Below are 25,933 nucleotides of genomic sequence, written 5' to 3' on the forward strand. Positions count from 1 at the left end.
CGTGTCTGCATTTCGTTACAAATGCAGTGATGTGTTTATTGCCCATCTCCTCCCTGGAATGCACACTCCACGAAGGCGGCAGTCTGCCTCTCTCTTTCACTGACTGCTGTATCTCCTCCATTTAGAAGAGTCCTAGAACATAGCAGGTGCTCAAACAATAATGTTTGGATGAATAGATAGATGGGAAGCCATGGAGTCGACTGAAAACAGGGACGACATAGTCATTCTTTCCTCAGTTATCTGAGAACTTGTCATATGCTAGTCCCTGAGCTAGGTGCTAAACATGCCCTGAACACAATATCCCTTTCCCATTCTCACACTGAGTGCATCGTGTAGCAGGGACAGAAAGGAGTAAATGAGAAATTGGAGGACAGGGTGACACGTACTTTGAGGAAGTACAAGTTGCTACTGTTGAGTAAGAGTGAATTGGACAAAGTGGGGAAAGAGTTTTTCCAGGGGAGAGAACTACATTAGGTAGGGAAACCTGGAGGTTAGAGTGGGCTTGTACACTTGATGGAGCTTAGAAACAAAGGAAACAAAAGAAACAAAAAGATGTGTCCCTGCAGAGACATATTTGAGGGTCAAGAAAAAGCTGGAGAAGTAGGCAGGAGGGGACACAGGAGGCATCCCACTCAGTGTGAAGATGTCTGGACTACATTTTAAGTAGTGGCCAGTCTCTAAAAGTTCATATCAATGTAAGGAAAAGGTAAATGTGGGTGATATTAGTTTTGAACGGGTCCACAGAGCAGTTCAAATGGACTGCGTGAGAACAAGGTCATTGAGGAAGGAGGTAGAAGTTTGAAGTTTACCCCTGAACATGAGGAATCTTGAATGTAAATCAAGAGTTTTCTATTTGTTTTGTAGACAGTGGGACTCATTAACTGCTGTCCAATAAACTGCAGGAGGTGGCATGAGCCAACTCACACTCTGAGAAGATAATTCTGGCTGTAATCTGTGGGAAGAATTGTAAGGTTGTCAAGGTGGAAGCAGGGGGACCAGGTGGGCAGTATTTGTGCTTCTGTGTGTCTTGGCTACGAACCTTACTTTATTTAATCCCACAAGACTCCTTTCCTGCAGATCTCTGGACTTATTAGACATGCTACTGATTGGAAAAAAGAAAAATGAAAGCGCTAAGGTGTTAAGGATTAATTCCAAAATTCCTCACTTCTGAGGATTTAATTGCCACCTCTGCCTACGCACGGAACAGGGTGCAGTAATAAATAGAAACAGGAAATCACTGAAGACTTAGGTAATTTGGAAACAGAGCCCTAAGGTAACTTGCCAGACTCCAGGGGCTCTGCACTGGCAATGAAACAATCCGATTGTGGGGAGAGCCTAAGAACATGAGTTTCTTCGAGCTTGGAAAGGAGACAAGATCCATTCGTACATGCATTTGTATTGCCTTCATTTATTTAAGAATTGTTTACTGGGTATTTTATAAGTTCTAGGAGATGTGCTAAGAGCTGAGAAAAATAGAGACGAATTCTGCCCCATGGAGGTTACTACCTAATGGAGAAGGATGATAAAATCGTCACACAGTAAATAATCACTAGCTGGATTCAGTTGTCCAGGGGACCTGACCTGTCTGTGGAAGTTGAGGAAAGTGCCCCATAGAAGTAACCTCTAGGCCCAGGCCCAGTAGGTTGAGAAGGAGTTTATGAGGCAGGAAAGGGGGAGAAGATTGTCCAAAACAGAGGTGACCTCAGAAGCCCTTTAGTCCTGAATTTCTTGATTTGATTCTGTAGAAGAGTCAACTGGGAGCTTGTTAAAAAAGACAGTGACTCTGATTTGCTAAGTTCTGAGTGAGCTCTTATTTCTGTATTTATTTTATTTTATCAATATACAATGTAGTTGATTTTTGTGTCCCTTTATGATTCCTCCTTCCCCGTCGCTCTCCCCCTCCCACCCATCAACATCATATCTGTTCACTTGTCTTAACAAGTTCAAGGAATTGTGATTGTTGTGTCTTCTTCCCTGCTCCCCCCATTTGTTTGTGCATTTATTTATTTATTTTTAGCTCCCACAAATAAGTGGGAACATGTGGTATTTCTCTTTCTGTGCCTGACTTATTTCACTTAATATAATTTTCTCTAAGTCCATCCATGTTGCTGCAAATGGCAGTATTTCATCCTTTTTTATAGCAGAGTAGTATTCCATTGTGTAGATATACCACAGTTTCCTTATCCACTCATCTGATGATGGACATTTGGGCTGGTTACAACTCTTGGTTATTGTAAATAATGCGGCAATAAAACATTGGAGTACAGGTATCCCTTCAACATGATGATTTCCATTCTTCTGGGTATATTCCCAGCAGTGGAATAGCTGGGTCATATGGTAGATCTATCTGCAATTGTTTGAGGAGCCTCCATATCATTTTCCATAAAGGCTGCACCATTTTGCAGTCCCACCAACAGTGGATGAGAGTTCCATTTTCTCCACAACCTTTCCAGCATTTATCATTCTCAGTCTTTTGGATATTAGCCATCCTAACTGGAATGAAATGGTATCTCAGTGTGGTTTTGATTCGCATTTCCTAACTCTTTACCTTAAAGAACTACAAAAACAAGAACAATTCAAACCCAAAGTTAGCAGACAGAAAGAAATAATTAAGATCAGAGCAGAACTTAATGAAATAGAAACCAAAAAAATGATAGAAAAGATCAATGAATCAAAAAGTTGGTTTTTTGAAAAAGATAAATAAAATTGACAAACCATTAGCAAGGCTAACTAAAAAAAGAAGAGAGAAGACCCAAATAACAAAAATTAGAAATGAAAAAGGTGATATTACAACTGATACCTCAGAAATATAAGAAACCATTAGAGACTCCTATAAACAACTAGATGCCAACAAATTATTTCTGTATTTTAACATGGATTCCCACCAAATTCTGATGCAGATGGCCTAAGGACCTGACTTCAAAAAAGCACAGATGAAATCTGAGTCTGATAGTTTTCAAATTGTGCTCCATGGCCTGAAAGCTAGAGTGGTGAGGGAGAGACAGTGTTCTGTGACCATCCCCACACTTTGAGAAGTTCTACTGTTATCTTATTCACCTGTTTTGCAAAATATCTATTGGAATGTTATCATTTGTGTTTTCCCCAGCAAAATGCAAATTATTTGTTTTTATTGTTTACTCCTTTAGCCCTAGCACTTAAAATAGAGACAGAATTATAGGGGATATCCTCCCCTAAAAAACTAAAAGTTTATGTATATACATATAAATAAATTTAAAAAAAATATATATATGTAGGGGGGATATCCACCATGTATTTATATATATATATAATTTATATATATATAATTTATATATATATATAAATTTATATATGTGCGTTTAAAATATATTTAAAATATATATATTTATATATATTTGAATGAATAAATTAATGTAGGCTGGATGGTTGGCTTGGGTGGTTAGAGCATGGTGCTGATAACACCAACATCTGGGGTTTGATCCCTGTACTGGCCAGCAAAAAAAGAAAAAAAAGAATAAACTAATGAATCAAGTGTTTTGTGTATAAACAAAAGCTTGAAGTCTGCTAATTCAGTCATTTTACAGATGGGAAAAGTGAAACACAAAGAGAAATCATTACTTGTCTAAGGTAGCTCAGTGATTATGTTAGAATAGATGGCAGATTTACAATGCCTGTGTCTGAAATCCAGTGATGGTTCCTCTAGATCTAATTTCAGCTTTTAAGGAGGCCAAAACATTGGCAGCACCTTGCTGAAAACAGAAGTATGTAAGAACTATAAGGCAATTTAAGAACAGTTCATATACACTCATGGACTTGAGGTTTGTAATGGGCAATTAGATTGCTAGACAGAGTCTTGGGTCGAAAGTGATCGTGAATCAGATTTGCTGGGCACATAGTATAACAAAGAGAGTTAAACCTGCATTGGGTTTTTGAGCCTGAGTTCTTCATCTGTAACAAGTCAGTGGCCAGAACAATGACTAGTTTCTGACCAAGACATTTCCAATTCACCTGGGCATTCAGAAAACAATTCCTAATGTCCCATACACATTTTTTTCTTTTCTGAAACTCATAGCATCTCCTCCTAATCAGTACAAATAGCAATAGTAACACTTTCCAACCACTTTTTGCATTGGATTCTGAATCTCTCCTGTAGGTATCTCTGTCAATCAGTTCAGCAAACTCTGCTTCAGTATTTTCAAAGACAGGGACCTCCCTACTTCCCAGAGCAGGCTGTTCTATTCTGATCAGTTCTGACAATCAGAAAGAACTTGCTTTATTGAGTGGAACTTTACCTTGCTGTCAATTCTTCCTGGGCATTCTAGTTCTAGCCCAGGGAGCCGTGTTTTCATGACATTGCAACTCATCAGATACCACGACCTAGAAAAATTGATGGTATTTTTCTTCTTGTGATGTTTGCACAATCAAATGCCTCTAAGAAGGCTTTAGGCCATTCCCCCTCCCCCATGCTGTTTTTATCATCATCGTGTATTCTAAGTCAATTATCTCATTTAATATCAAATCATGAATTCTACTTGAAACATGTTTATTGTCTTTACTAAGGTATGATTTGGCCTTTTTTAAAAATTGGTTTCTTTCTTTTTGATGTGTATTAAATAATGACTTCATTATGTAGGTTTAAGGTGCTCCTAGAAGGCTAGGATGTTTCCTGTGGGAAAACATCCTTACGTTCTAATTTGCTTTAGTCCAGAAGTTTTCAAACATTCTAGGAGCAAGGGAATCTTTTTATCAAAAAGAAAGAAAGAGAAAAAAAAAAGAGAGGAGAGAAAAAAAGAAAGGAAGGAAGCAAGGAGAGAAGAAGGAAAGAAGGCAAGGAAAGAATAAAGAAAGAAAAGTTACATAGAATCTGATAATGTATCTATTTCCCTTAGTATCTCAATCTATAAATCTTTGATCCGCCATTCCTGATTATTTTCTTAAAACACGTTATTTGACTAACCAGGTCAATGGGCTACATCAGGATCAGTAAACTTTTCCTATAAAGAGTCAGATAGTAAATATTTTAGACTTTTTGGGCCTTATGGTCTCCAGTGCAACTATATAATTCTTCATTATAGTGCAAAAGCAGCTACACACAATATAGCATGTAGACAAATAAGTGTGCTGTTTTCTAATAAAAATTTCCTTACAAAACAGGCAGTGGGACAGATTTGGTCTGTGAGCCATAGTTTGCTGATTCATAATTAAATAATTTTTAAATACTTTGGTGCATTTAGGTTCGGTGAAGGATGGTTTTAGATCCCCAATTCCTGATATAGGGCCGGAAATTTAGTGAATGTGTGTTAAATGAGTTGAAGAAAAAGATATTTCTCTACTAGTTTAAAGCAAAGGTGGAGAAGGTTTCTATATAGTAAAGTAAAAGAAGGGCCTAGGTGAGAATGAATTTGGGGGAAGCTCGGAGATGGCAGCACACTCAATAATCCTAAAATATTTTAACAAGAAGGAAATTGACAATTAAATGCAGTATTAGTTGCTGGGGAAGAAGTTGTTTATTTTTCTCCTAAAAAGATGCACTGAGGCAGAGGGAAATTAGCAATACCTAAATTTTAAAACCAGCTCTGCTGCTGACAGCTGTGTCCCTGGGAAAATTATCTCCTCTCTCAGAGTCTCCATGTTTTCATCTAAAGACTGAAGGCAATGACGGAGACATCTCCATGGTCCCTTGGACCTCTCGAATTTTGTGATCTGAAAGAGAAAATTCATATAATTGCAATGTTTAATGGGATTTATGATAATTGGAAAATAATTGCTCCTCCAAACTTTTATTAATCTATATTTAGTTATGAGTCATGCTTTCACAATACATGCTTTGGAAATAAGCAGAGAGACAAATTGAGTAAACAGAATTTTAAATATTTTATTTCTATGCAGTTGGTGTAATCCCTTGAGCCCATAGGCATATTAAGATCATTTAAAATATCCATTAAAAGTTACGTGTTATACAGTAAACTCCCCTTTTAGAATGCCTTGCCAAAGGATAAATAGCTAACATTTATTGAGTAGCTACTACTGCCAGATTAATTGCATTCATTATGCTTAATCCTTCCAGCAACCCTGCAAGGTAAGTACTAAGGTTCCTATTGCACTGATAAAGAAGCTCAGAGATGCTGAGGAATCTGCAAACGATCATTCAGCTAACAAGTAGCTTCATGCTGGGATTCAGAGCCAGCCCTGTCTGACTGTAAAGCTTCTGCTCATCCCACAGCGCCACAGTGTCTGCAGGAAAGGACCTGTTTTGTGTTCTGTTTTCAAGTGCTCACTGGAAGGAGAATTAGCTTGTCCTTGATTCCTTCTATTTTGTTTTTCTGTAGAGTACTGCAGGAGCTCCTGGCAAGGCAGTCTGGGGAATCAATGCCTCTCTTCCACTTGTGTGGTGATGCCAGAATGGGCAAGGGAGGAGAGAATAGAAAGAAGCAGGGAAGAGTCCAGAAAGAGAATCATGGAATCTCAATTTTCATTCCAGCTCTGGCACAGATTTGCCAAGTGGCCTTTACTGCCCTGTGCCTTAGTTTCCTCCACTTGTGATGGGGATGGTAATCCTCCCCATCCTCCAGGAATGCTGGAAGAATAATGTATATGATGACACAGATTTATAAAGGACCAAGCGCACTACAGACCCCACAAAATCAAAATAAGGAATGGGACAGTGGATCAAAGGAGAGAACACTAAATCTGAGATCAGGAACCTGAATTCTTGTCTCTCTTGCCACCAATGGTGCTATGGCTTTGGCAAGTCCCATTCACTCTCTGGGACTCAGTTTCCTCACTTGTGAAATGACAATGATGGCTTTGGATGATCTCTTTAAGAGTCCTTCCATCCTGATATTTTGGATTCTGCATGGCAAGGTAGTGAGCAGTTCAAGTGCACAGAGGGCATCTCAGGAAATACCAGCCGCTCAGAGTAAAATAAAGGAAGTGCATTCTATGCTGTTGTCCCCAGGGTTCATTCCCATAACCTCCATTGTCGCCCCTGCCCTCAGTGACCATGCTTCATGAGCTAGCTAAATATCTAGGCTATCAGATGTTTCACCCTTACAGTATTGCTCTACTGTGTAGTGCTTTGGCATATGCATTAGAATCCAACTTGCTTTTTTGGGAAGTGTCCTTTTACATAAAAGTTGGGCCAATCCAAGTGTGTTTGTTTTTCCCTTTCAAGTTTCTACCCAATGAGACACACATAGCTCCATTCCAGCTTCCCCTGGGTTAGATGACCCATTGCTCTGAACTTCATTCCTGTAAGACCCTTCAGAATTGCTACTGGGGTTGGTATAAGAATAAAAATGTCATTACTTAAGTGAACACACTTTGGGAAATAGAGAGACTTGTATACAAATTGTAAGCAACAATTATCTTATTCTCTGCAGTTAAATCAGGGTCTTGTAATTAAAATAGTGCTAGTCATAAGCACATTTTCAGAGACAGTTCTTTTTTTCTCTCTCTCTCTTTTTGTCTACTTTTCTTCCCCTCACTCCTCCGAGGCCAAAATGCTCTAAGAGATTCGTTAAATGCGGCGGATCCTCAGCTGCACTCCTGCTTGTGTTCTGGGGCGTGAAGGTGGGCAGGGGCTGTGGTGCTGACACCCTCTGGTTAAGACTCATCATTTCTCCTTCACATATGCCCTTGGGTTCACCTTTCCTGAGCTGGCTGCAGATCATGTGGGGAGAGACTGGGAACAGCAGGCTAGAGAAAGGCCCTCTCTCCCTCTCTCAGCTCACTGCTTTCATCTCCTCGCTCTCCTCCTCTGTGATTCTCTTGTTCATCTCTGGAGATAATTTGCTGTTAGCAATAATGGAAGCAGTCCCAGAGTTCTCCATCACCCTGATACTCAGAGGCTTCTTTTTATTCTACTTCCAAGTGATTAGTTAATGCAGTCAATGGGATAAGCCACTCAGGAATACACAAATGCAAACAGCTCTTAGCTGTAATCAATCATGCTTTTAACAAACATTTATTTGGGGTGCACTGTCTATAAAATGTTTTAAAATGTATCCTTGGATTATGTCAGACCATCAGAGAGCTACATATCTAGGCTATGGGATGTTTGACCCTTACAGTATCACTTTACTGAATAGTGCTTTGGCATATGCATTAGGCTATCTTGAGCCAATCAGATTTGTTGGGGCTATTGTTGAGGACATCACCTACTACATTCTTCTCTTCAGGAGAAACTATGGGAGATGTCAGTGTCTTTTTGTAGAATTTAGGGATTCACCAACAACTTTGAACAACAACTATCTGCTATCTTCTTGACTGAATAGCTCTTTTGGCTGCTTTTTCCTTTTTTTCTTGGCTGCAAGGAAGCTCAGAGACATTTGTAATTCACTCCCATCATGTGTTTAGGACTTTACAGAATTAATTTTGTGTGTAATTTTAACACAAACTTTGTTTTCTGTTCTTCCCTTCTTTTCCCCTATTTTCTCTATATTTTAAAGCCTATAAGATATGTGTGTTTTTGAAAACCACCTCCAACTATGTGTGCTGTGAGGTCAGATTTAAGCAAACCAGCAAGCCATAAAACACACTCTGTGAAGAAGAGTGAAATGACGCTTCACTTACTCAGAGGCCATTAGTAGCTTTGATTATCTAGAAAACAGTGGAGGAAATTTCCATTGATCCAGCACTTCCTTATGGACCCAGAACTGCTAAAGGTGTCTCCATCATGACCCTGAGAAGTAGAGATTATCATCCCCCATTTCACAAATGAGAAAACCAAAACAGAAAATTTTAAACAATAGAAACATCATCATTGTAAGCATGCCCTAACAAATAATAAAAAATAATTGTTACACTTCTCACTGTGTAACCGAGATGAAAAAAGGATTATTCAAAACACCATGAATGCATTGAGAAGCCTGAAGGGTCAGTACCCCAGAGAAAACTGGGTACAGCAGCCATTCAAAGTTAGCTTCTGTTTTTTTTTTTTTTTTTTATTGTAAAGACAAAGAAGTTTCACAAGAAAATTCAGCTGATTCAATCATTACAAAGGGACACAAGGACATGGGCAGTGTTACAAAAGTTATCTATGGCTAAGTATAGCTTAAGCAATGGAAACTAGTAACATCAGTAAACTAGTAACAATGTATGATTAGTGAAAAACTAAGTTGGTCAAACTGACTCATTATCTAAAGTATAACCTTTCCTTAAGCAAAAGTTACATTCTTATGGTAAAATCTAAGTACAATTATTTTTAAAGTTTCCCCTAACAAATAGCTTGCCCCTAGCAAACATTTTTTTCACATCTTTCCCTTCAGCAATTCTTAAAATCTCTTAACAGGATTGGTATGACAACCACCTGTTAGCTCTAAAATCATTAAAGTACACAATCCCATACCTAAGCAGTGATTAGAGTTGATTAGATAGGCTCTTGCCCTTTGGCTACAGGCTGTCACCTCCTACCTGAGGGCTTTTGCCCCATGCATGCATTTACCTAAAAACTGTATTCTAAAATCTAACGAGAATCAAGATTTCTAACCCTCCACAAATAATAACACCAACAGCAGCTAACAATTGTTCATACCCTGTTACAAGTTACAAAGACGTCTTCCAACCAACCACTGTTTTATTTAATTAACTCTTAGAACAAAGTTTGTGGACATGTGTGGTTTTAGTACTCATCACATATATGAGGAAGTAGACTTGGAGGGAGTTTATAAACTATTGGTCAATTTTTTTTTAAATTCAGTCTTACTGCTTTTAATATACTTCACAAGAATCAAATTCCACCTTTTCCAAAGTTCTATCTGCTGGGCACTTTAAAAAAGCATGATTATTTCCTCTTTTTTCCCACCCCACCATCCATCTCCTATCACCCAACTTCCCATTGGAGCTGCTCATATGATCATAACAACATTAATAATATTGACAATAGCTTTACACTAATACTTTATTGCGGATTGATTATGTTTGAGGTATTGTGCCTCATGATTTAATATAAACCTTAACCCATCCCTCTAAGTTAGATAGCATTTACGTCTTACAGAGTGTAAGCAATACGTGACAGAGTCAGGTTTTAGCCCAAGATTTCTACCTCCAGAGTTTACGCTAGAGGATACAGGGCTGAAGATGATCTAATTCAATTGACTTATTTCACAGGTGGAGATGTGAATGTCCAGGAGAAGAAATACCTGGAGCACAGAGCCAGTTCTCCTGCCTGTCTCATAATGTTTTCTCCTTCTTCTGTGCAACCTCATACCGAATGTGTGATTGAGTGTGTGTATATCTGTCTCTCTGTGTGTGTTGTGTTTACAGGAAAGCAGAGGGCTAACAGAGGATGAGAGAGGATTCCTATAAATGTAGTGCTTAACTCTGAAAAGAAAGTCTTGGCCTTACAATTTTCCTTCCAGTAGCGTCTTAAATGCTGCAATGCTGGCTCCAGTCTTGATCCACTCTCTGCCCTGCTGTCACCCACCCTCCCACTTTCAGCTCCCCCAGTGGGATGGGCCTTGCTGCAGACACCCCATGTCTTCCATCCAGGATCCATTTTTAATCTCAGTCTAATTGGTTGGCCCACCCTGCTGGGATGCTTAATTGGGCATAAGCACATTCCACAGATCCTACACCATTGTGAGTTCTGCCTTCTCCTCCCAGGAGAATTTCCTTGCTCTTTGGGTTCGGAAGGAAAGATATATTTTAGGTTGTGCTTAATTCACTGAGAATTGAAAATTGTTCCTGGGCCGGCAGAGCAGTTAGACAACATGGCAAGCAAGGCTTTCTTTCTTTCCTTTCTTTTCTTTTACTTGATTGTTTTAGGGTGGCATGGTGCAATGGAAAAGATACTGCCCTGAAGTCAGCAGCCCTAGGCTCTGATTTAAGTCCTGCCAGTTATTTGCTGTATGATCTTTGGCAAATAACTTAATTTCTTTGACATTCAGTTTTTCCATCTGTGAGTTGAGTGTTTTGGATTTGATGACATCTGCAAATGGGGTCAGAGGGGAGCTTTTAGAACAGGGGTCACACTACCCATGGGTCAAATCTAGCCAGCCACTTGCTTTTGTAAATAAAGTTTTATTGTCATACAGCCACAATCACTTCTTTAAGTATTGTCTATGGCTGGTTCACACTACAAAGACAGAGTTGAGTCGTGACAGATACCTTATGGCTGAGAAGCCTGAAATATTTACTACTGGCCTTTTACAGAAAAAGTCTGCCTACTCTCCTTTTAGAACATAATTTAGATTGTGTCAGCCCAAAGCATTCTTTGGACTTTTCATTGCTTATTTTTTATTTGTAAATTCTAACAAAGCTTTTGGGGATCTATGACAATGCCACCCCGTATTTTGATTTTTTTTTTATTATCCTTTCATTCATCTCACCCCCTCTACTCATTTACTCACCTATGCCTGGCTCCTTGATGTTCCCTAAACCTGGCAAGCACATTCCTACCTTAGAACCTATGCATGTGCTGTTCCTTTCTCCAAAAACATTCTTCTCCCAGGTGGTCTCATGGTTCCTGCCTCATCTCCTTCAAGTCTCTCCTCAAATGTCATCAAATCAGGAAGGTCTTTTTCAGGCCACCTGGGTAAAACCACCCCTTCATCCACCTCTGGACATCCCAGTTTCCATCCCCTGCCTTATTGGTCTTTACAACACCAATATCCCCTTGACACATTAGACATTTGTTTCTTTGTCTGTCTACTCTCACCAGAATGTTGGCTTCTTGAAAGATTTTTATCAATTTTGTTTACTGCTGTAACCTCAGAGCTAGAAACATAGTAGGTGCTCAAATTTCAAGTACATAAATCAATGTTTTCAACTCTAATGTTGTTTAAATATATTTCAGAATAGATATAGGTGTTGTGGAGTCCATTTACCTCAGTGCATTTTGGTAAAGAGTGCAAAATCATAGAATCCTGTGACTATTACAGTTTTTGCTCCAATGCCCCTGTAACAGTTACAGAGCCATATACATCCATCCTCAGAACATATTTAGTCTAGATTTTTTCTCCAATAAGAACAGAGATTACAAGCTGAAATCTAATAATATAGGTTGACACATAGTCTTTTATCCTGTGGTTTCTGACAGCTTCTGATCATATGTGCACACACACACACACACACACACACACACACACACACACACACACACACATCGCTCTCTTTCCAACTGTCTCAGCCTCTCTCATTCCCCTCTGTTTTTTTTTTTTTTTTTTTTGTATATAGAGGTTATTCTTCCTGAAATACCCTTCTGCTATCTTTTTCTTACCAAATACTATGTTTCCTTCAAGGTTCAACTTGTACAGGAGAATTCTTTGACACCACCACTCACCCCCAGCCCCTTTTCCAGACTGTGGCAGGGGCCCTCCTCTTTGGTCCCTCTGGGACTAAAAATGACATTGCAAAGAGCACACCGTAGTTTAATAACTTCCATAAACAATTTTGGGTACCCCCCCAAAAGGGAACAATTGAGGGGGATCAGAAACTCTATCCATGGTGCTGAGCAGGCACTGCCTGGCAGAGATCTGGTGCTTTAGAGTAACATTCCCCAGTTACGGAATCCTTCCCAGGGGCCTGGCCCTCTACCCTGCAGCTCACTCACTCACATGCGTTCCTTCATGTAGGCCTTATGTCCACCCTGTGAGAGAGGAACTGGGTACCGAGCACTGGCTTCTTTCCTGGTTTTTTCAAGGAAGCAACACAGATGGCAGGCCTTGGACATATAGCTGGTGAGCTTCACGAAGACTGTGAAGGTTTTTAAAAAAAAGAAAAAAAGAAGGGAATTGAGTCATGGACTTGTAATTTGGTGGCACAGGGGGCATCATTCCTCTATATTGGTACTGGTCCTACTATGTTTTTATATTCCACCTCTCATTATTAACATTAAAAGAGCGATTGAAGAGTCTGGATGTCAGTTTTCTATACCCAGCTGTACTACTAACTAGCTTGTCAAGTTACTTAACCTTTCTGTGTGTAAATGAATATGAGCTTTTAGGAATATAAGTGTGCTCCATGAAAAATAAAGCAACCCAAGAGGGTAAGTTATAAATAAAAATTATACACACACACACACACACACACACACACACACACACACACACACAGATACATATGTACACACATAACTATATGTGTCTATATACTGAATATGTGTGCATGCTTATATGTGTGTGCATAACTTTGTAATTATATGTACATGTAATTTGATAAATTTCAGGGATAGGCTGATGAGGAAACACTCTTTTTCTCAGATGATTTGGTAACTCTCTTGTCTCATATCGATCGTCAATTTCTGAGTAACAAATCGCCCCACCACTTCATGACGTACAACAGTGATATTATCTCAAAGTTTCCGAGGCTCAGGATCTGCGTCCCTCGTCTCCGGGTCTCTCGCCAGGCTGCAGTCTTCTCAAGGCTTGGTTGGGAAGGGTCTGCTGCCTGCTCACACCCAGGGTGACTGTTAGGATGCAGTCCCTTGTGACCCCTCGGTTCCTGAGAAGCTGTTGGATGGAGGCTTCCCTCGTGTCCTGCCATGTGGATCTCTCCAGGGAGCATCTCACAACATGGAAGTGAAAGAGAGAGAGGAGAGAGACAGGCAGACAGAGACACAGAGAGAGCCAGGGAGCCAGTGAGAGATTGAGCCCACGAGAGAGAGAGAGAGAGAGAGAGACAGAGGAAAATGGAAGTCACAGTATTTTTGTAACCTCATCATGAAAGTGACATTTCTTCACTTTTGTATTCTGTTCATTAGAAGCAAGCCACTGGATCCAGGGGTCATTGGGACTCATGTCACAGGCTACCTACCACACCTACAAAATTCTTCCTACTTCTCTAAATCCCAAGCCCACTTCAAAACTGTATTTCAAACATGACCTTCTCTCTAAAGCTTTCTTTCCCTAGAGGTCTGAGAAGTCCGTGCTCCTCCTTCTGTCCTGTAGTTCTTCATTTACAACAAAGTGGAAGTGTTTCGTCCTCTCTGCCAGACTGTGAGCTTCTTAAAGACAGGGACTGTGCTGTGTCCATCCCCTTCTTGGGGACACCATGCACCACACTTAGTTGGTGCCCTGCAGGGGTTCACTGGGTGTGCTTGATTGACTTAAGGACCTCTGATGTACAAGGTACTGAGTTGACTGAGCATTTGAACTTTGTTATGAATCATGAACAGAGATTCCTCAAGTAGACACAGACCATAAGTTCTGAGGCTTGCAAATGTATCCTAGTTATTAAAGCTCTTTTGAGACCCCGTTTCCTGGGAACCCTGGGGTTAGACTTCACCACTAAATTACCAAGGAATATTCCTGCCTGATTCTCACCCTGCTGCACTTTTTCTTGCCCCACGCCCCTTTCTTTATTCATCTCTCCCATCCTGTGGCAGGAGACAGAGACTTTTTCATTAAACTGTGATTCCCATCATTTATCTAGGCTGACCTTACAGCCCTCTTGGCTACTCTGTTTGTCTCAAGGGAACGAAAACATGTCGGAGAGCAGGTTATTTCGGCGAAGCTGCATCTTTGGTAGGAATGATCGTTATCTAAGCAAAAGTAACCTGAACTAAGTCCCTTTACATTTCTACCTGTACTCAGTGTGCATGCTATATACATGTTCACCTTCTATGATCTTTTTATGACTTACATGAACTTGTCTGGGAATGTGTGAGGAAATAAAGTTATAAAACAATATTTCACATTAGATTTGTGCCTTGCAGCTTCCAAAAGTATTTTCACACCCTATGTTTCATGCAATCCCTGTACAAGCAGTGGGGAATAAATAGTAATATTAGTTGAATTTTATAGATGAAGAAATGTAGGTCCAGTGAGGGGACATAGTTCGCCCAAGATGGCATCACATAATTTGCTAGTGGTAGAGCAAGACTCGAATTCCCAAGTCCAGTGCTCTTTGGTCCTTATCTACTCTGTCATTAGTGAAAGAAAAAGTGGAAATTCCCCCACATGGTCTTCAGAGCATAACTTAATTCTTCTAAATAGTAGGTGCATAGTAGGAATAAATGCATGTTAAAACTTTGGATTAAAGGGAGCTTTGGGCTCAATATTTTTGAATTGTCTTAGAACAGGTCCCACGTTACTTTGTGCCTTAGATTCTGTCTATTGTTAATATAGCCAGCCTTCCGTTCTTCTGTCCTTCCTTCCTTCCCTTCATCTGCATATTTATTCATTCATCTAGCATTAGTATGAATCCTGACACGTAACAGGCACTGAGCTGTTTACAGGAGTGGGTCCAGGAGTATCTAAGAAGTTTCCATCTCTGTGTTATGGTTCATAGCCCGGTGAGAGAGATGGATAAACAACCAGAGAACAGTGGAGAACTAGTCCTGTGATAGGTATCAGAGGTGGATAATGCTTCCCTGTCCCAGGGCTAGTGTGATAATTAGATAAGAAATTAGGTATGATATTCTTGTGGAATATAAAATGCCATAACAACCATTATCACCATCATCATCATTATTATTATCAGATTATTATTATTCTTTCTTTTTCCTCAGTCTCTCCACCCATAACCTAGTAAAAGTGACTCCTGATGCTTGTCTTCCTGATACTCTGTAAGCAATTTGAGGGCATGACTGTGTCTATCTGGTTCAGTATCCCAGTGATGAGACTAGTACTCAATAAATATTTGTTGGCTGAAGAGGATTGAAAGCTCTAGAACAAAGCACCACTCGACGAGTATAAAAAGTAACTGTAGACACTCTCTCACCTAAGGAGAGGTGCCTGGATGGGATGGCTGGGTGGACTTTGGTTTGGGGGCAGCGGTGGTAAGTTGATGTGTGTCACTCATGTCTCCTGCCCAGGGAGTTTGCCCGTTGGAAGGTGAGGAACACAGCCATCGAGAGGAGAGATCTGGTCCGTCATCCAGTGCCCCTCATGCCGGAGTTTCAAAGGAGCATCCGCCTGCTTGGCAGGAGACCCACCACTCAGCAGTTCATCGATACCATCATCAAAAAGTACGGCACCCACCTCCTCATCTCTGCCACCTTGGGAGGTAGGTCAGCAGCCACTGGGTCACAGACCTCCTATGACTTTGGGTCTGGGATGGAAGAGAGAGTGGGATGCCCTGAGAACAAAGCCTTCTCAGCTTCTTCCATCGTACAACACTCAGAAGTATAGTTTGCCAGATAAGCCAAATTGTCTTGGTTGTTGTGGTCATATCTGAGCAGATGATTCAGTTCTATGGGACAGTCTCATCTGAGAGTTTACTAACTTTTGTGGAAATATGGCTTAACCTTGGAATTGGCTCAGTTCATTAGGAATGTCGTACCTGATTATTGTCTCAGTTCCTTTGGCCTGTGGTCTGATCTAGGGAAATAATTAAATTTCAGGTGTTGTTTAGGGAATTGACTTTTTTTGTTTAAGTCTACTTTAGGGATTGATCACTTGAGGTTATCATTTTACAAAAGGACTACTATTTATATCTGCTGGGACTAGGTGAATAGAAAAGCTGACTAATTGCTCCACCCAGCTCACCCTTACCCATCCCTTCCCGCAGGTCCAATCAATCTTTGAGGGCATAAGGGCTGGATAAAGGTGAGAAAATAAATGCAAAGAAAATGGGAAATGGTACAGACTAATGCATTTAGTTGCTTATGGGTCCTGCCTGAATGTGTCATTTGATATTATGAGTTACAACTGGTTTTCCACCCCAACAACTGGGTCTTCTGATCTTTAAGAAAGCCCCTTTGGTGGTAGAACACCATGCCACTTGCTCATAGATGTGCTAAGGTGCATTTTGATATGGCCCATGCCAGCTAAAAGAGCTTGGTGTATTGACAGAGGCAGGGTGGACTGAGGTGTAATTATAACAGGGGGGTATCTTCTTCAGAGGAGGGTTGAGCATTACAAACTGGTGTGGCCATACAAAGTTTATGGAGGAAGTGTCAGTTTGGCTTGACAGGAGCTGGTTAGATAAAGGAAGGTGGCAGAACTTTCTAGGCTTAGCATACAGTGAAGATTTTGAGGAAGAGCAGATCAATAATTTGATAATGTAGTAAATGGGGGTAGAGAGATTTGTTGGACAAATTCATTCATTCTTACAATAATATTAGCCACTGCTTAGTAAACATTTGCCACATAGGCAGTGTTGTACATTGTCTTTAGACCTCAGAATTCCAAGTTAAGTCATATTTTGTCCATTACACAGATAAAGAAGCTGAGACCCAGAAGAGGGATAGCTAGTAGGTGGCAAAGAAGGCTAAGTTGTTAACTTAGGGCGTTACATCCACAGAGTCTGAATTATTTTTTTCAATCCAACATCAGTCATCTCTTTAACCAACTCACTCATTCACCAACCCCTCCAAACGCTCCAACAACCAACCAACCAACATGTATTTGTTGTCTATTGTTAGTCACATATTAAGCAGGGCTTTAAATGTTAAATCATTAATATACATTCTATTCTATTATAAAGTGAAAATGGATTTATTTCTACATTGAGTGTGGCATTAACATGTACCTTTACCTTTTAATGTCTCCCACCTCTCATTTTACTTGGAAGAAAAAAAAAAAAAAGTCCTGAGATCAATTCAATCCCTCCATTAAAAACTGTACTCTGGTCCGAGTTCTTAGAAATTGCAAGTAACAAAGACCTTTCTTTCTTTATGAAATATGTTTTTAATTTCTCCAAGGCAAGATAGTGAATTATTCACAGAGCCTTGTTCCGCTCCTGTTTTTACAACACAACATTTAAAAATATGCAAAGCTTTGGATTGAGATTCAGTGTTGGAGAGCAGGTCCTAAATGTTCCCTCAGCCCTCAACGTGGAGGAGTGGAGAGAGGGAAAGTGGAAGAGACTTACTGTTGATTGAACACTACATGCCAGAAGCTGAGAGAAGTCCTTCTTACAACAGCATTTCATTCATTCATTCATAGAAAAGTATTTCTTAAGGGCCTCTTCATGCAATGTGACAGAAGGAAGGTGGGAGGTTGTAGTGAATGGAAGAGCAGGCTCTGTACTTTGATCCCCTGGGGTCCAGTCCTGCCTCTTGCTCTGCACCAGCTTTGTGTCACCTTGGTGAGTAACTCAATCTCCTAAGTTTCACTTTCCTCCTTTATAACTAGTCATAATAATAGCACTTCCTTCATGCATATTGTGAGGATTAATTAAAATGATGCATCAAAAGTTCTTAGCACGGAGTCTTGAACCTACCAAATTGTTATTATTAAGACTATCGTTGTTATTATTTAATGGGGCTAATGAGCTTGGGAACCCTGGATCAGAGCCCAATCCTGCCACTCACTTGTTGAGAGGGAAACATTGAAAAATCACTTTCCAATCTGGATATCAGTTTTCCGCATCCATGTGCGAGGAGGTGCAGAAAATGCTATTCACTATACTTGTTTTCTAAGAACACTGCATTAGTTGAGAAGAAACTCTTTGATAAACCCTTTCAGGTGTTGGGTAAGTTTCTAAGGGCATAATAAAACAACAAAAGATGATTCCTAAACTATTACATATGGGACTTGGAAATGCATTTGCTTGGCTCTTTAGGGAGGGGTAAGATGAAGGAAACATAGTTGGAATGAGGAAGGGAAGCCAGTGGAAGGGCTGACAGCTAAGACATTTCTATGGGATCTTCAAATTTTTGATGAATTTGTTAAACTCATAAAATACTTGGTATGAATGATCTTCTTATGGAGGGTGATAAAAGGGAAAATTCTGAGTCTGGAATGACACACAGGAAAAGAGGAGAGGCAAATATCCTTATTTCCTTTGAAGATCATATTTCAGTCCAAAGTAACCACCCTCTAGGCTGGGTGTCTGTGTGACATTTATCATTAAGCTTGTGTGTATGATTATGTGTGCATATCTGCATAGACAAATGTGCACAAATGCCTATCTATGCTTGGATGGGAGTTAATCTATACATGGGCATACATGCATATGCATTGCACACATACATATGCATTGCAAGCATACATAGGGATGCAATGTATACACATGTGCATATGTGAGCTTGCACACATATGTAGATGCATGTATATTGCTTGGATGCATTTTTATACATGAGGGTTCATGGTTTTGGTTCTTGCGTGTATGATGTGAGTGTATTCATTATCTTCCACCCTTCATTGTGGGATATCTCCCCTCGACTAAGAGGAGGAGTGAGAATTAAATCACAGGGGTTCACAAAGAAAGGACAAAGGGGTGTCCCAGAGCCCTAAAGTTTAGACACTCAGCACCGCTCCGGGAGCAACATCTCCTATTGACTCAAAAGGTAAAATGATGAGCTCCAACCTCATCCCCCCTCCCCTGTGTGGCTGAGTCCTATTTTGTCCCCCTTTGAGAGAAGGTGCTGCAGAGAGTGAGGCAAAGCCCCCTGGAGGACAGGGAGAGTGAGCAAAGGCCTTTGTGGGGTGAAGAAGCAATTTGCATGAATGCCCAAGAGGGAAAGCAACTCTAAACAGAAGATTCTCTTAATAAACAAAAAATTAAGTCTTAATAATGCAGCAAGAAGCCCATTAACCCCTCTTGATCTAAGGTTTGCTTTTACCAGTTCTCTGTCCAGAGGGAACTGGGCTTGTTTCACCTTCTCTTTCACAGACCCCTAAGGGAGCCTGAGCTGACACATGGAAAATGTATTTCCTCTGCCTCGTGGCTCTAAGTTCCAGCATATTCACTTATGTAATCATTTACCTCTCCACCCATCTATCTATTCATCTGTCCATTCAATCATCTATCCACCCATCCATCCATCCATCTATACATCCATTTATCCATCAAATGATAACTGAACATCCCCTCTTCATCAGACCCTAGGACAAGTACTGGAAACATTAGAAAGATGAATTGGGCAGAGTCCTTGTTCCCCCATCCCTCCACCTTCCACCCCTGGAACTCCAAGTCTAATTAAATATGAAGTCACTTTTAAGCCAAATCTAATCAGGTGTCTGTGGGATCCAAAGGACAGACGATCAAGCCCTACTGCATGACAATGAAAACTTCATGGGAATGTGCAAACATGGGTGTCTTACTGTGAACTCAGCTCAAGTCTAGGTATGTGGAACCCAGAGACAAGTTTTACTGATGACAAATCTTCCTGGTGGGAGATTTCAGTCTCCATGATGAGGCAGATATGTTAATCAATAAACACTGTAGAGCTGGACCACTTCCATGTATATTCATTCACCCATACACTCCCCAATCATTTGTTAAGCACGTAATACATGCCCATATTGCACTAGGCAATGACGATGAAATGATAAAAAGACTCTTAGATACTCACTGACCTCAAAATGCTTCTGCTTAGCAGAAAACACAGGACATTAAATAAGAAATCACCAGAAAATGTGATAGTTGATGCATTAGAGGAATAAAGGGGACTGTGACAGCACATGGTTAGTGTTATTAACCGAGTTCAGATAAGGAATGGAGGATAGAGGGAAGGTTTCCTAGGCAAGGTGATGTCTTAGGTGATACCTGAGAGATGAGTAGAAGTCAGCCAAGAGATAAACAGAAATGCAGAGTTCCGACAATGAAAAAGAACGGGGCACATTGGTGCCAGATAGTACATTCTCAGAGAGAAGCCAGGGATACGGGTGGAGAGGATAAATCATCAGGACCTTGTTGCCCACATTATCTACAAGGATGCAGGCACCTTTCTCTGCTCTGCATTCTACTCTATGCATCCCTCTACCTTGGCGATCCACCTGGTATATTGAAATAATCTCCTTATGGCTCTGTTTCTAGACAAGAATTGGCAATAGAAATATAATGTGGCCACAAGTGTGAGCGACATATGCCACGTTAAATTTTCTTGCAGCTACATTTTAAAAAGGAAAAGGAAAAATAGGGAAATCAATTTGACAGTACGTTTTTCTTAATATATTCAGAATATTGTCATTTCAATATGCAATCAATAGAACGAAGTATTAGTGAGAGATTTCACGTTTTTGTACTAGATCTTGGAAATGTGATGTGTATTTTACACTTACAGTACATCTCAGTGTCTTATTTATTTGTCGCCCCAGTATCTGCCAAAGCGCTCAGTACACAAGAAATGCTCAGTGTATGCACGCTGAGCCGAAGTGAACGGGCAAGCTAGAGAATGACAGAGGGAAAGTGATTACTTCTCTCTGGGGCTGAGGGTGTGATTGCGGAAAGCTCACCAGGGACGTGATGCCTGAGCAGTTCTGGAGTGTGTAGGAGTATGCCAGGGATAGATGAGGGTTAGTAAAAGGAAATGACATTAGAATTGGGCCCAGAAAGCTACTCAGGATTTCAAAAGTCAGGCATTTATGCGAGGTACAAAATGGAATTTTTTTTTTTTTTTCTCCTTAACTCAAAAAGTCATCAGCATTCTAAGGACATTTCAATTTTCTTAGCTATGAGACTTCAGTTCTCAGAAAGTTCACATAATTTTTTGTTCACTAAATATACTATTGCTTTGAATTGTAAGGATACATATCATGCAATTATCATTTCTCATAATCAAACAATGGTAGCAACACTTCCATAATGCTTACTAGATGCCAAGCCAGGTTCAAGTACTCTATGGAATTAACTGATTTAATCCTTGTGACAACCCTATGAGGTTCCTCGTTTTAACATGAAGGAACTAATGCACAGAGAGGTTAACAGTTAGCTGAAGTCAAGGCAGTCTAGGCTCCTGAGTCTGTGCTTTTAACTACTACTCCAAGGAAAGTTCGAGTGCCACAATGAACAGACACTGTTCTAAAGACTTTACATGTATTGACTAATTTATTCTTTTCAATAATCCTATGGATTAGGTGCCCCTTTTCTCCTAATTTTGCTAATGAGTAAGCAGAGGAGCAGAGAAGTTAAGAAATGTGCCCTCATCTACAATGTCACGAGAGAGTGGAGGCAGGAGTACAAAGAGTAGGTCTGTTTGGTGGGCATTTCTGGAGCTTTCTTTCGGAAGTTTTGGTGGAATATTTCATTATTCAAAGTAAAAGTCACCATAGGTTAGTACGGTTCGTAATCTATGCATGTGTTTCTAAGGAAAACTTCATGAAGGGAAATCTATAAATTTGTATATTCATATTCTATTTAACTGGATACACTATCCATTCTTTCATCCATTTGTGCATCCATCCAAATATTTATTGATTTATCTATCTAATCTCCTTCCCTTTCAATATTTAACTTTCTGATCAACTCTCCCTACCACCACCCCAAGATATGAACTGTTATTTATTATGCTCTCTGAAGCACTGTGCCTGCATACAGTAGGTACTTAAGAAATATTTACTGAATAAATGAAAACAATGATGAATTAACTATTTATTTATTGAATATTTACTCTATGCCAAGCACTGTGCTATGTGCAAGGGATAAAGCCATGGATAGTATAGTATAGACAGCATCTGACTCCACAGAGCTGACAGTTTGGTTTTTGCTCTCTACATGGGGACATCATTTTTGTGTGTGTCTATTTCTATTTACCTCTAAATTATTGTTGTCTTGCCTGTTTATCTGCTTATTTATCTATGTATGTATTCATCCATCCATCCATCTGTTTATCTAGAAAGGGGTGAGATAGGAGTAAGAGAAAAAGGAGGGGTGGAAGGAATGAGGGGACATTAGAGGAGAGGGCAGAGAAGAAAAGGAGGAAGTGGGTGATGATGAGGAAACAGGAGAAGGATAAAAGAACGGGAAGGGAATGTCTATGCCAAGTCTGTCACTGTATGGAAGAGACTGAACTTTCTCCGAAGAGGGAAAGTGGGTTGTGTTGTAAGATGCTACTGCTGAGAAGTATGAAGTAGATCAGCAGGGGTTGGACTCAGTTGCTGAGGGTTTTTCAATAATTTTTGTTCTAATGGAGCTTGGTGTTTACAGCCAACTACAGACTGTTTCTTTTTCCTTTTTTTTTTTTTTTTTTTGACCGGTAAGGGGATCGCAACCCTCGGCACGGTGTGATCTGCACCACGCTCAGCCAGTGAGCGCACCGGCCATCCCTATATAGGATCCAAACCTGCGGCCTCGGAGCTACCACAACCGCACTCTCCCGAGTGAGCCACGGGGTCGGCCCCAGACTGTTTCTTTTTTATTGTGTCCTTGATTTTTAGAAGGAAATTCGGGCAAAATTAGTTGAGATTCAAGGCTGTGTTCAGCCTCCAGTGCTTCTCCTCCCACACCCAAGCTCGACAAGCTTCCTTATCTGCTTTTCTTTCCCATGCAGGGGAGGAGGCTCTGACCATGTATATGGACAAAAGTCGCCTGGACAGGAAGTCAGGGAATGCCACTCAAAGTGTCGAAGCTCTGCACCAGCTTGCATCGTCCTACTTTGTTGACCGTGATGGTACCATGAGGAGGCTCCATGAGATCCAGATATCAACAGGAGCAATCAAGGTACAACTTGAGGGGGGATTTGGGTGGCAGGTTCTAAAGACGACAGCACTGCAGGAGGACGTCTTCAGAGTAGATGGACAGATGCGATACCTGGCTTCATACCCATGTAGCTGACGGTGGCCAGCTACTCTGACTGACGTTGTCGCATGCCCTGTAATATCATAAGCATTGTCATTAGAGTGGCCATAGGTACTGATTTACTGGAGCAGCTATGGTCATGGAATAAATTATCAACAGTCCTCATATTCGTCCTTAACGTTCTCCTTAATGGATGATTATCCGTTAATCATCCCTTTCTGGGTGAAGAAACTGATGCTGTGAAGGGGTAAATGATCTCCCCGAGATCACAGAGCTAGCAAGAGTCAGATTACCTATCTGAGCAATTTTTTAAACACCTGTGGTTTTTATCCCCCACCACCACTCCGTTTTATAGGTGGGAAACTGAGGTCCAAGGTTTAAAGCCTTTTGTGCTCAGGGTTACCCAACTAAAGAATACCTTAACAGGCACTATACTCTCTAGACTAGAGGTTAGGAAATATTTTCTATAAAGAGACAGGTGATAAATATGTTGGGCTTTGCAGGCCATATGTTTTGTGTTGCTACTACTCAGCTCTGCCATTGTGGCATAGAAGCAGCCATAGACAGTGCATAAACATGTGGGCACAGCTGTGTTCCAATAAAACTTTATTTACAAAAACAGGCACTTGTTTGCTGACTAGTCACATGGGTTATCGAACACTTGAAATGTGGGTACTGATGAACTAAATTTGTAAGTTTATTTAATTTTAATTAATTGAAAGTTAAATATTGGATAAAGCAGCTCTAGACTTTTTAATTTGGTGCCTTAGAGCATAGGAACTTTAAAATATTTCATTTTAAATACAATAAATTCAGAAACTGCCTCTGTAGAAAGGATGTGGGAGGACGTCCTTGATATAAATGATTAGTTCTTCTAAGGGTTTCCATGCAGATTTTTTCATGTCAAATTTTCTTAAACCAGACTATGCTGCATATTACTTCTCAATCTTCACTCTGTTTTTATTTCTGCATAAAATTCAGACTCAGCCTTATATTAAGACTCTCTAAGACATCTCTAGGGAAAAGAAGTAGGAGTAAGGTCAAGGAAGACTCAGGCAGGTGAGCCAGAAATTGACCAAGGGAAGAGACAAGTGTGGGAGGGAGAGAGTTACTGAGGAGGGAGGTAGCAAGAGAAGAAAAATAAATCAGATCGACAAACAAAGGGCCAGCTTATCTGAGAAGAATCGCCTGTATTGGGGAGATTATGTTGTTAGGGAACTCAGCACAGGGAGACGGATCTTTATGAAGCCATCAGACGCAGAGTGCTGCAAAGGCTTGGTTTTCATTATCACCAAATGGTTCTCTCCCCCCTGGATGGGATGCGGATTGAGATATTGAAGCTCTGTCAGAAGATAATCCTCTTTTGTGCACCCTGGAAGTGCAGTCTGCCTCCTTAGGAGGAGTTTCTCTGAAAAATTGCACAGAGGCTGCTCAAGAAACTGTTCTTACAGCAGGCACTGTCGTATGCACTCAATTTTGCCCTCGGATTTTTTTTTTTTTCCTTTTATTGTCACTACCTCAAGACCCCACCAACAAAAGCTTGTCTCACTATCGGGTTTGCCGAAGGCCAGCCACTGACCTAGTGGAGAAATTTTGCTCATTTCTCCTCCTCCCCACCGTGGGTATCTTTAGTAAAATAAAATGATAGTTTTAACTCCCACACAGTAGTCACTATTTTATTATTCTGTACAAAAAGGAATAAATTAGTTATAAAACAAACAAAACATAATCTAATTATCCTCCATTTATTTACTATCTTAAGGGCTAACCACTTCAAAAATATCTCTTTATCTATTAAGGTTACACCATTACTAACATTTTATAGATGGGGAAGTTGAGGCTTAGAAAGGGAAAGTTACTGATCCAAGGTTTCACAAGTGGAAAAGGGCAGAGGGGGTACCTGTGGCTGTTTCCCGTGTCGGCATTCCCTACAATGGATGCTTCATCTTCATAGCTGGTGCAAACCTCAAAAAGACCCTAAAATAATGTGAAGTGAAAGCTAAAGAGAGGAAGAGGCCTCCTTTCATACTAAACCGTTTTTATTTCTAAGTTATCTTTTTTCAGTAGCTGTTCCCCTATTGTCTACCACATCAAGTCTTCTAAGACAACATTTTGGAAGTACATGGTCATAGGACTGAGGTGTTTTCTCCTTCAGTGGTGTTGATTATGCTTGTTGCTGAAACTTCTTTTGAAAAATGGGGATAATTTTATTACTTGCCTAATAGTAATAATGTATATGTGTTCATCACAATTTATAGAGACATTTTATAATAAGATGCCCATTATTAAGTACAGGCCATATGCCAGGCACTAAACACCCATCATGTCTGGCCTCACAACCTTCTTGGAAGAGATTTACTAACTTTAGTTTATAGAAGCTTAGAGAAGTTAAACGAATTCCTTAGGTCACACAACGAATAAACGGCCCAGCGAGAATTTAACACTGATTTTTGTGATTCCAAAGCTCATGCTTTTGAAATATACTGTAGTGCTTCAATGTAATAGTTTATATAATACAGCAACATATGAAGTGAGAACCAGGGAGAGAAGCCAGGCAACCAGTCTGTGTGCTTGACCTCTCTGTTATTCCATCCACTCAGTGACA

General features: G+C 40.3%; 1 protein-coding gene across 1 annotated transcript in view; it reads left to right on the forward strand.

Annotated features, from left to right (window-relative positions):
• BRINP1 (BMP/retinoic acid inducible neural specific 1) overlaps positions 1-25,933 on the forward strand; it is a 130,139-nt gene that overhangs the window by 47,097 nt on the left and 57,109 nt on the right. Inside the window, exons 2-3 of the mRNA XM_063082621.1 lie at positions 15,737-15,927; positions 23,081-23,250. Of these exons, the coding sequence (XP_062938691.1) occupies positions 15,737-15,927; positions 23,081-23,250 (361 nt within the window). The remainder of the gene's footprint in view (positions 1-15,736; positions 15,928-23,080; positions 23,251-25,933) is intronic.

Source organism: Cynocephalus volans, chromosome 17 (assembly GCF_027409185.1).
Source record: "Cynocephalus volans isolate mCynVol1 chromosome 17, mCynVol1.pri, whole genome shotgun sequence".
Lineage (NCBI taxonomy): Eukaryota > Metazoa > Chordata > Mammalia > Dermoptera > Cynocephalidae > Cynocephalus > Cynocephalus volans.